Source organism: Silurus meridionalis, chromosome 3 (genome assembly GCF_014805685.1).
Source record: "Silurus meridionalis isolate SWU-2019-XX chromosome 3, ASM1480568v1, whole genome shotgun sequence".
Lineage (NCBI taxonomy): Eukaryota > Metazoa > Chordata > Actinopteri > Siluriformes > Siluridae > Silurus > Silurus meridionalis.
The window spans coordinates 29463237-29476002 of record NC_060886.1 but is presented as its reverse complement, the minus strand read 5'-3'; the positions used below and the strand labels follow the sequence as shown (position 1 = coordinate 29476002).

Below are 12766 nucleotides of genomic sequence, written 5' to 3'. Positions count from 1 at the left end.
AGCTTTCGTGGATAATTAAAGTAGACTTCCAAAAGTTTTTGGACGCCTTACTATAAGATTCATACATAATGTTCCACATAAGAACCTCCACTCTTTTGGAAGATGCTCCACCTGACCTTTTTGGACTGTTCTTGTGGAGATTTGGGGTCATCCACAAATGAGGTGAAGAACCCATGGATTTGTGGTAATACTTTTGGATAAAGAACCACATTTGGTTGTAAAAAAATTGGGTACCTTTATTACACATTTTTTGCTAGTTACAAAAAAAAAAAACAATCCCTATGAACAGAGCACACAAAGAAAAAAGTGTAAAACAGGTATGATGTACTGTACAAGGCAATTTCTGTTGTATGATGTATTACAATGCCCTTGTATTATATTGTAGGGACATTTTTGCTAAGATCTGGCAACCCTGCCTCCCGGCTTGCTTAAGGTCTTCATTGTGTGAAAAACACCATTTCTTTTTTTTTTATATTTTCTTATTCATGCAAACAAATTGGAGTTTTCTCCACCTTGGGAGATGGTAAAAAAGCAGGAGAACATCAACGACAGAGGAAATGGATACATACATGTCCTTAGTGTGTTGTTGAGTCGGAAACGTTAGAAGAAACCACGATTTTTTGGTAATACTATTGGGGAAAGAACCACATATGGGGTGGAAAATGTGGGTGTCCCAATACTTTTGCCAACACTAGAGCTTTAAGGTGGGATGCATTGAACCTGAACAGCCTGAACCAGTCTATAGTTTAGGGGCATCAGAAGAAAAAAGCCGTGTCACCTGCGGAGCGTGAACAAATCTGAGGAGCAGACTGAGAAGAGCAAAGGTTATATTTTGAGGTGTTAAGCATCAGGAGCTCAGGCACATACTGGAGAGCCGGGCCATGCGGAGAGAATTTAGGTGTCAGCATGAGTGCCTGAGACGTGACAGGAAGCCAAATAAAGGCTTGTTCTGTTAAACAAACAGAGATGTTTGGAATCATGGTGTTGCAGGGGAGTAAGAGTGATCGAAGAGTGATTATGTAGCAGATCTATGCAGGCCTAACCTTTAAGGCTTGTCTTCTCTGTACTTTGGTATTGTTTTTTTTTTGAAAGGGTAGAGATGTTGAGCAGAGATTCTGCCCAGCTAGAAGTAAAAATATCCTATACTACACTGTCTGTGTGGGCAGGAGGATTCATACACCTGCCTACCAAGTTGGAGGCTCACAATCATAAAGGATTCCCTTGCATTACATTTTCCCTTCTTGAACCGGAGGCCCAAACCTGTTCCACATATGGCAACGTCCCTGTGCACCAAGCGACGTCCATGAACATGCATCTCACATGCATTGGAATGGAAGATCTCCTGCTATAGAGCTCCGACCTCAACCCAATCGAGGGACGAATTGGAACGCCTACTTCACCCCGGGCTTCCTCACCTGACCCACATCAGTACGTGATGTTCCTTCTGGAGGAATGAGCACAAATCTCCAAAAGCGCACTCCAAAATCATAGAAGAGTGGAGAAGAGTTATTATAAGGGCAAATCAGACTGGATGTGATATGTTAGGAATAAATCCCGGACCTCGTTAAAACAAATAGTTCTCCGTCTTTGGATTCGTAGAATCGTAATGAACTCGGTTGTCCAACAAGCAGGGTTGCCAGGGTCATGCCAGCAGGGAGAAAAATTTTTTTTTGCTTGTTAAAAATAAGCTAATTCAGTTCCTATACAAAGGGGAAGAGAGGAGTCATACAGCTATGATGTACAAGAGCATTTCTGTGGTATGATGTATTACAGTCCCCTTGTATTATAACGTAGATGTAAGCGAGATGGGAATTGTTGGACTTATACCTGGCAACCCTGGCTAAAAACATTATACGTTTGTTTCTATCGTATATATCCGTGGTTGTGGAAAAGCCCAAGACTTTAAGATACAGCTGCCAAATAGATTGTAATGATCCCGTCACCTCTGCTCTGTTTCTTCATTCCTTTCATCAGCCTGCGATTCCTTCCAGACTTTGCTCCTGATCTGGCAATATCCATATCTGGATGGTTGCACGTCAGTGTTATGAAGTGGGGTGTGTCTCAAACCAGCATCAGATCAGTGTGAGAAGATACAAATGATGCCAGATGCATATTTATAGAAGTGAAGACGTGACCAAAGTGAAAAAGAAGGGGAAAAACCCTAAATAAATAGAAGCACCTGATGGCCTGAAGCGAAGAGCCGTACAATCATGAAGCAGAAACGAAAAAAAAGAAAAAAACAGTGCTTGTTTTTTTTTTTACTTCACTCCCTCAATTCCTGACTGTAATTACTGCCGTAATGCACACAGGGTTTCTGACGGAATTGCCTTTTTCTCTTTTTCCTCTCTCCCTCTCTCAGGTTGTCCGGCGTCTCAAAATGGCTCTGCTTGTATGAACACTGTAATGGCCTTCCAGGGCTGCATGCGCCTCATCCTCATCAACAACCAACCCATGGACCTTATGCACATCCAGCAAGGCATTCTGGGAAGCTGGAATCAAATAGAGTTCGACATCTGTGGCATTCAGGACAGGTACACGTTTACATGCTATTATTCTTCCTATCGTATTTCTTGCGTTGGTTGTATGTGCGTATACACTGTACAGAGAAATCGATTGGGACACGGAACTTTTCCAGGCATATCCGTTTTTAATTTTCCCCCCAAAAACCCCCCAAAATGTTACTAAGGATGTGATGCTCTGCAGTTTAATATGGTACAGATCATTTGAGTTCTTCGGTTCAGACAGACAGAAAATCATCAATTTACTTAATTGTCTTCTGACTTCACAAACAGGCCTTCGTAGTGCAAAAAAAGGAAAAGAAAAAACAACCGGGTATGAAAACACACTTCACCTGTGTTCTGAGCTGCACGGCATCCGGAGAAAAGCTTCACCGATGGTGATTTTTAAACGCACGATGATGCCAAAAGAAAAACTCCTGAGAGAAATAGTTGTGAAAGGAAGGAGGAAGACGGTGAACAATGACTTTCTTGGTAGGCTACTGTTTAGATACAAGCCGTGTAACAGACACTGTCTTTCATTAAAGCCTGTGTAAAGTTCATTAGTTTCAGTGTGCGGCTTATAGACAGGTGCGGCTTATTTATGTTAAAAATAAAAATCTTTGTTTAATTCAGTGGGTGCGGCTTATATTTGGGTGCGTTTAATAGTCCGGAAATTACCGTAATAGAGATGTAGCGCATCTACTAATAATTACATACAAAAATCTAACATTTTTACCGATGCTTTGAGATAAACATGGCAACTTGGGTGTATGTATATAAATATGTATTATTCCCCTAAATATCAGTATTTATAAATTACAGAACATCTGGAAATATATGACTGAATAATAATTAAAAAAGTAAAAAAACAACCGCCAGCATTACAAAAAAAAAGCTTCCGTATATAAACCCTGTATATAACTTACCCCTGATAACCTCCATCCACCAGACGTTTCCTCCAGGTTCTGATCAGCCTTCTGAGGAGATATTTTAGATCATTTCTCTGGATAAATACCCAGGATCTCGCACACGGACGGCCCTCCTCAGGTCATGACACAGCATTTTGGTAAGGTTAAGCCAGAGGTCTTTGGTTGTTATCCGCAAAGGGCCGATGTGGCTGCGGGTTTCCATTCCAGACAAACAAGTCACACATGGGTTCACCTGCTTAATGAGTCTATCTTGATCTTAAATTGACTATTAGGTTTTGGATTTATTTGTTTTAAATGAAAGTCTGCAGCCACATTGACCTTCTTAGAGCTCCTGGCTTGACACTGTTTGTTAAAAAATACAAAAATACAAAAAAGGATATCGCCGGAGAACTTCCTGCTGCCTTCAATGGTCATGCGCATGCCCTTTTATGCGTTATGGTCTATACAAACACAAAACTGACTTAAACACAAAGTAATTTTTAAACACTATTTTATTAAAGTCAGAGCAGCACAAACTAAATATATATCACAAGGATTTCTGAAATAAATAACAAAACAAGCTGAATAATATATTCACAATCAAAAACTAAAGTGGCTTCTGCATCATAAAAGCTGTTGTGTTGAGCTCTTAAAATGTTCCTTTCACAGCTGAAGTATGAAAACTATCAACAATGTAGAACAGAACACCGGGTTAGCTTCTAGCTTTGTCGAGGCATGGAGTTTCTGGAGGAGCTTCGACAGATTGGAGTTGCTGTTTATCGCAGCAGATACGACCTTCGAACCAGAAAGACACAGCTTACATTTGACTAAAAGGTTTTTGTCTTTATGCACAACTAAAGTGAAATAATGAGCATATTTCCATTTTGAGAAACTCGTCTTGCTCTCGCCTCGACTCGCCGTTACTGCCTCACAGACCTGAATAAACGGAGACACGCCCACAGTGCGTCTTCTTCGTGTTTACAGTGGTTCATCCACCAATCCTACAAAGGCTACACTTCAGCCCAAATTTCATTCATTTAAAAAAGTAACGGACACACGCACCATACGCTAACGGTAACGGAGTTACTTTATTTAAAAAGTAATTCGTTAACGGTATTGGTTACTGTCAAAAGTAACTGCGATACAGTAACGCGTTACTGCCCAACACTTCTGACAACGTATTTGTTTGTGTATTTTTGATGTTGTGATATAGGTCCTTAAATATCATCCTAATGGTCTTAAAATTTTGACTTTGTGAAACCTGTAGAAACCCTAAATCCATAGGCCACTTTTTTATCAACTGGGCTAGCGCTTCCTTTACCTGGGCTTTTACTTGGGTTCTTGGGTTTCTTAAGCTTTTTATTTACCATTTCCTTGTTGTGCTTGAGGTGTATTCTTTGCAAAACTACACTTTTCTAAAGGACAACAGCAACATTAGGTCCCCTGGATACGTTTCAACCAGGCAATCGTTTGACACGTTAACATACAATATACGGATAAATATTTTGTGTCGCTTTATTTTTTTGATCCATTTGTAGTTCTTTCCAAAACGCACAGGAGCATGGAATTGTCCCTTAAATTAAGCTATGACTCAAAATATATGGTTCATGTGGGTTGGAGTGGTAGATCTTCTGCTACAGAGCTCTGAATTTAACCCTACTAGGAAGAATTGGAAAGCTGACTGCACCCCAGGCCTCCTCACCTCATCTACATCAGTACCTGACTTTATAAGTTCTACCATTAATCATCCCACAGTGGGAATATTTCTATTTGGCAGCAGCAGAGAAAAATTTACAAATAGAGCGCCCGTTTGAACACCCTTGTGGGTGAATGAGCCCAAATCTCCACAAGAAACTTTCAAAAAATCTAGTCAAACATCTTCCCAGAAGAGTGAAGAATATTATAAGAGCAAACAGGGACTAAATGTGTAAAAAAGCACATATGGATTTTATGTTCAGGTTTGTACATATAAAGTATAAAAGAGCAAATGGAGCAAATATACAGAACATAGCCTCCACTAGATGTTATAACTTCTAACAGGAGGTAATTGAGTGTGACTTCCTGTTGGAAAACACATTGTGGCTTATTACCGTTGTTGCGTGTCTGCCCTTGCGAGAGAAACATCGTTTTGTTCTCGTTACACAATACAAAACGGAAAACGTGGCTTTCATAACTTTCATAACAAACAGCTCGTTTGGCGCTCAGGCCTCCAGCAGTGGCGGCGGAGCCAGCGCGAACTATCCGAGGCCTATTTATAAACTGAAAGATGTTCGTTTTGTAATGCAGCTCAGGTTAGTGGCTCTTCTAACGAGCTCAGCGTTACGTCCTCCTGTCTCTCTCATTACCGGTTGCTCGAGTGAGGGGGCCTCAATCAACCCGCTGCTGGATGGCAGTGTGTATGGCAGTCTACAGATCCTGAGTAAAGGAAACAAAACGAGCAAGGACATGATTTTTTGTTTGTTTGTTCTTCTTAATTAACCAAGCTTTTGGAGATGCATGTTTTTGCATTTAATTTGGCTTGAATTGTATTTCAGTATGACCTGGTTTCATATAATATACTCTTCAGATGCCTTCAAAAATGTAAACGCTTTAAATTTAATTGCGTCTACGTATAGTGTATATACTGCATATTTTCTTTCTATTTTTCCAACCAGTGCCACGTAATGGAGGCAAAAGCGCCTGATGCAGAGTTTTAATTTAAAAAAAAAAAAAACTAAGGCATTAAATATTTTCAAAATGTACAAAAAAAAGCTGAACATACAGTCTACGGCCAAGACTACAGTCAAAATTAGGTGCAAGACCATGGGCAGAACCGCATTCAAGACCACAGGCAGGACCATAGCCAAGACCACGGGCAGGACCATGTTCAAGACCACAGCCATGACCAACCCCAAGAGCACGGTTCAGGACCACGGCCAGGACCAAGGCAAAGACCGCGGTCAGGAACACGGCCAGGACCACGTTCAAAACCATGGCCAGGCTCCATGAATATATATATATATTGGAGAGAAAGATCTTCTGCCATAGAGCTCTGACCTTAACTCTATTGAACATGATGAATGTGAATGCTGACAGCAACTTATCTACATGAGTACCCGTATTTACTAACACCATAGTGACTGAATTATTCACAAATCTCCTTGAAATCTACTGGAACATCTTTAGAAATGAGAACTTTATACAGCAAATTGGGACTTAATGCAGACTGGGATGTCCACAAACGTTTCTCCATAGAATGGGAGGATATACTACATATGAACATTTTACCAGAAATAACTGTGGTATAATCATAGCAATAAAACATAATAAAACAAGGAGCTAAATGATATTTCACTCAATTCCTGCTGGAAAATGCTTAAAACAGATGGTTATCATAATTAATTTGCAATACATTAGAAAGGAGTTTGCTAGCTAGGCATATTTTGAAACACACAAACTGTATACTTTCTGGACAAAAGAAAAAAAAACAGTTTACAATTAGTATCGCCATCTGTTTCATGGCAGCATGTCTCATGTTATGTAAATCTATTGGAAGAAATGCTAATTATCCTTCGCTAACTATAGTTAGGACGAAGCACACGAGTCCTCGGTTTGGACATTCGGACATTTGGACATTGGACATTGAGTCACCACTCAAAGCGGATTAGCATATTCCCTGGGAACTCTCCCTGATGCATTGTTATCTCGAGGCGGAGGCATGGCCCCGCCGCCTCGTCCACCGAGAGTACTTTTTATTAATAGTGAACTCGTGCGAACACGATGAAACCCCTCCATCAACGGCGCTTCTAAATCATTCATGACCAGCTGTCACGGTGCACCGGGTGACCGTCTCGGGGAGTTTCCGTGCCAGCTTGAGAGCTTGCCAGAAGGCAGAAGTGCTGCAAACTGTTAGACGTGGGCCGTTTCTCTCTTCGGTGCTGTCTTTTGTGAGCGGCTTTAGCCTGTGTAGCTTTTGCCCGAGTGCCAAAAGCGACTAATCTTGCAGTGAAGAAGAAAAAAAAGCTCTGTGTAGACAAGTCAGGATGTCGAGTCCTTTCTAAGTGTGTTATCACTGAGTAAGACGTTTTTGTTCTGTTATTTGTGGGGGTCTACCGTGCGGTTTGTTTTCCTTTGCATGACTGGGCAACTTTGATGTATTCCCAGAATCCTCTTGGCAGTCGCTCGAAAGGATGAGCTCAGTGTAAACAAGGGGACAGCCCAAGTAGCCATTAGTGCATTGGGAGGCACATGACCTATTGCTTTCCTGTCCAGGCTTTCCCAATATCATCAAGTGCTAGAGATTAGGAGGACATTTCATTTATCTGAAGCAGCCTGGAGCCCAAATGACTTGCTTTTTTACATTAAGCTGGATGTAGATATGATCCGTAAATCACATAGACAATCACCTGACCCAAACAGTGGAGCTTTCTTGAACATCTCATTCCACACTTAGTCCCTATTTGCTCTTATAATAACCTCTACACTTCTGGGAAGATGTTCCACTAGATTTTGGAGTGTCCTTGTGGACGTGCCCATTTAGCCTTTCACTGAATGTAGGGGAGTTGAGGAGGCCTGGAGTGCACTCAGCGTATAAAATAAATCCCAAAGGTTTCCAATAGGGTTGAGGTCAGAGCTCTTGAGCAGGAGATCTTCCACTCCAACCCATGTACATTAAAGCATATCTTCATGCAGCTGGCTTTGCGCTTTGTCATGCCAGAACAAGTTAGGAAAATGGTACGCTACCACATCCAAAGACATCCGGTACAATTATGTGCGTCCAATTTTGTTTACCAGTTTGAGGAAGAACCTAGGGGGTAGGGGTAGCTCAGTGGCTAAGATGTTGGACTTCTGATTGGGTTTAAATTCCAGCCCCACCAAGTTGCTGGGCTTTTAAACAAGGCCCATAACCCCCAATTGCTTAGCTGTTTAACTGAGATAACTGTAAATCGTTTCGGATTATGCGTCTGCTACAAACCATAAATGTAAACCTCATATGGCTGGAAACCACATCTGGTATCCCAATAAGATTGTTCATATATTCTATGATGTTACACGAAAATAATCCCCATTTTATGGGAGTTTGTGTGTTTACCATCATTTTATTTATTTTTTGCTAATAATAAACCGGAAAACGTTCTTAACCGTAGCAACGAGCTGAACATCGGAGACCAGGGTGATTCCAGATCTTCTGAAGATTTCTTCTCAATGACCTCTCATGGTGTTTTTTCTTGCCATCATCAACTCTGGTTTGCTCCATAGGGATAAACATACACATTAAACCATGTACAGTAATACCTCGGTGAGTGCTTCAGTCTGGCGGTAAAACGGATTCAATTTCAAACCATTCAAATCATTTTTATTTTGCATTCATATAAACTCATTATACAATGGGGTTTTTTTTTAATTTTTTAAATTTTTTTTTTTACAAGAGTCTCATGTTAGCTTGTGAACAGTGCCTTTTGTGCTTTCTGTGCATTTTAAGCCTAAAACAAGTGGTTAAAAATGCCACCTACGTGTTTGGTCCTGAGTGCCAAAGTATTACTGCATATATCGAATATCTATCTGTTTAAAAGCAGCTTGACAGAAAATGTCATTTTTAATAAACGCTATACAAATAAACCTAAAGTGAATTCTATTGCATGAATTGATTCCTTGTTAAATGGAGTCCCTGTAATAATAATAATAATCCGGTATTATCATTCTAATACTGTACTTGAAAAATGAAGTCTAGTATTGAAAATCTATGAATCCCCTCGTAAACAGAGTAGAACATTTGTGGGATTGTGGTATAATATATAATATATATATATACACAGTACGTCCAAGGTTTCAATAGAAACGGTTGGATTTTTGTTTCTTATAGTCCTCCCTTTGATTTGGTGCTCCACAGGGGGAAACCACATGATTAATCCTGAAATAGCAACGCTTACTCATCCTAATATCCATTAGCAGACATTACAGGCAGTTATAGAGAGGAAGTAACATAATTATCTAATTAAATTAGGTACGAACACGGGCAGGAAATGAGGGAGCCTAAAGCAACAGTTTCGTGCCCTTCTCCGAACCACCATCGCTCAAAGCCGTGAGGAATTCCCACCGCCATTCGTTTCTTTCCTTTCCTTCCCCTGCATTTACATGTCCTCTCAACCCGTAGGTGTGGGGTATTGGGTTACAGCCACACAGGAATCGCTAAACATAAGCAAACACTTCTACGAGTGGGAGCGTAATTATCTGTGCTTGCACGCTCATTACCAGGTTGATGGTGTTCAGTCAATTTTCAGGTGAAACGCATGTTAATTCAGCTCTAGTGTCCAATAAGGAGTCGATGTTTTGTTGACCCAATTGCATGTTGGCAGAAAATCCATTGGCCTCATGTTATAATGGGGCCGGCAGGACTTGTAATAGAGGCTTTGGTTAGGTTTTTTTTGGTTTTTGGCAATTTACCTAGGAGCTGTGTCTGCAGTTCTGGAAGACACTTGCTTAACTCGCTCTTAACGTTCCTCCTCGGCCGTCTGCTCGCTTGGCTCACTGGATTTTTCGCCCGATATCAGAGTGTGCAATACGGTCTCGTTCCAGCAGGTTTTACTCCCCCCACACCACCCCCACTCCCCCCAAAAAAACTAGCCAAACACTTTGCTAATGTACTCTATCCATTGTTCATCATCCGATTCGGGTGGCTTTTTGCGATGCTGGCTCTCCTGCTTTTAGCCGTCCTGGAAATAACGGGAGGTACTTCACAATTGGATTTCAGACATCTCTGTAAAATTGCTGGATCGAATGTATTTATAGTGCACTTCAACTAATCCTTTTTTTTCTGCAAAAAAGGGTGGATCAGGTGACCAACCGGATCGCGTTTCTACCCAGATTTCTGAATTCAGTCGAGCGTACACAGTTCCTGAATGTTCGAAAAATATGCGACATGTAACTTTATTCCACCGAGCGGATCGTCTGTAGATAAAGAACATTTACACTATATTGTCAAAAGTTTGTGGACACCTGATCAGCATGTCATGCGGGTCTTCACCATATTCGCTGCTTTGAGACAATGCCCATTGTTAAAGCACTATGCAAATAATGAATTTGAACGAAATATAAAATAGTATAAAATGTCTATTCTGTAGCATTTCAAGTTTTGGTCACTGGAACTCATGGGTCCAGAAATATAAAATAGAATAGATTTGTCACATATACCTTATAAGATTCTTTTCTTCACACATCTCAGCTTCTTCAGAAGCAGTGAGCGCAGGGTCAGCCATGGTACAGCACCTCTGGAGCACAGAGGGTTAGGAGCCTTACTCAGGGGCCCACGAGTGGAAGCTTGGCAGCACAGGGACTTAAACCCCCGACCTTCAGATCACTAACCCAGAGCTTTAACCACATAGAATGTCAATTGCACACCATAACATCACTTTCAGGGCCACGATAATGCCCTTGTGGCTTAAAATACAAAATGATTGAAAGGCCTTTTCAGATGTACTACAGAAAGCAGGTGAGGGTCAGGTGTTCGAACAATTCAAACACACCCACGTCCATAGTGTGTAAGTACGTTCCTCGAAATTGGAGCTGTCTATATCATCATTTTGGGTTCATCCTAAAAGGAGCCAGTGCGTTGATTGGCCCCTAGATTTAAATACCTAACAAGTTTTTTTGCTTAACAATGTAAAATACAATCTAAAATATTAGTCGAGTTAAATTTTTTTCTCTTTAGAGTCTTTTTTAGCTCTTAAAACATGGTAAAAGTTTAATTGCAGTCAGGTATGAATGATTTTGTGTCTTTCCGGGATAAATTTGATTCATTTCATTGAAACGCTTTTAACAATGGACATTGTTTTACAGCAGGTTTACAGAGTTAGAATGGGGATAAAAGAATAGAAATGTTGGTTTCTTATGATTTTAAATGTATCCCTAATGAGTGACCCCCTGGTGATGATGGCAAAGGAAAAACTCCCTTAGATGGCATGAGGAAGAAACCTTGAGAGGAACCAGACTCAAAAAGAGAGTAGGGGAACCCATCCTCATCTAGGTGGATCTACTCATCCTACTTTGTGGTAACCTCTGGCTTTAGTCCATATTATGCATTTCCATTCCAAATCTGTGCACATCTAATGAAAATAAATTGCAATTGTGTACTGAATGTAGTTTTTTTTTTTTGTCAACACTTCATTGATGGAAAGGAAAATCAGTCCAAATTGCAGCTTGATATAAAAAGAAAAAAATTATATCCAAATCGTCGACCTTGTGTACAAACATTTTATCTGCCTGCCCCATCACCCGGTCCTCTAAAGCCCCTCTGTTCCATATTATCACCAGTGTGCAACTCCTGGATCATTTTATAGCCCACCAAAGACCTTCCATCCTGTGCCTGACTAGAAATAACACAGCGGTAATTAAACCATCACCTGAAACATTATCTGGCACGCAGTCGACTCGCTGCTATGGCAGCTAATGGCTTCGGAAAACGTGTCGCGTCGTACGGCATGAGCTTCATAAAGCAGCGCCCTCGCGGGACTCTTCTGTGCTTCCTGTGCGTAATAATATATGCTGCACTAAAAGGCTGGTAATTGTGAAATTTAAGCAGCTAGCACCCAAACGAGCTATTAATCAAAATGTCTTGGGGAAGCTCGTACATCTGAGCGCTATCTGAGCGTATGAAGAGATTCATTTTATTATACAGTTTACAATGAAATGTCAGCAGGTCAAACAGCTTTTTCTTCGGGAATGAAAGTAAATACATTGTGATTCAGATGATTGCAGAGGTCAGATCTGGTTTCCGTTATATGGGGAAAGGTTTGTGGACACCTGACCGTTTTGAATTCTACATTCAGTTCCTGTTTCCCGTTTTAATAAGCTCCAATCTTTCTGGGAAGATGTTCCACTAGATTTTGTGAAGATTTGTGCTCAAGAAGGTGAGGTGAGGAGGTGTTTTGATTCATACCAAATTGGGTTGAGGTTCAAAGCTTTATAGTAGGTGATCTTTCACTCCAAGCCATGGAAGGCAGATCTTTATGAAACTGGCTTAATCTGAACATGAGTGAAAATTGGAGTCACTAGAGTTAAGATCCTCCCTATACTACACGATATGGAGAAAAGTTTAGGATGTGCTTTTTCTGGACATCCAATTCCACATTTAGTCTACATTTGCAGTAATAAGAACCTTCTTGGAAGATGTTCCACTAGAGTTTGGAGGATAAATCTAAAGATTTGTGCTCATTTAATCACATGGGTGCTGATATACATCCCAAAGGTGTTCAATAGGGTTGAGGTTGACACATCTATAGCAGGATCTTCTATAGAACTTCTTTAGGAGATCTTCCAATTCAACCCATGGAAAGCATATCTTCATGGAGCTGGCTTTGTGCACAGCAGCATTGTAATGGTGGA

General features: G+C 40.7%; 1 protein-coding gene across 1 annotated transcript in view; it reads left to right on the top strand.

Moving 5' to 3' along the window:
* Positions 1–12766, top strand: part of cntnap5a (contactin associated protein family member 5a) — a 122220-nt gene that overhangs the window by 83311 nt on the left and 26143 nt on the right. The window contains 1 exon segment of the mRNA XM_046845147.1: positions 2360–2531. Within this exon segment, the coding sequence (XP_046701103.1) occupies positions 2360–2531 (172 nt within the window).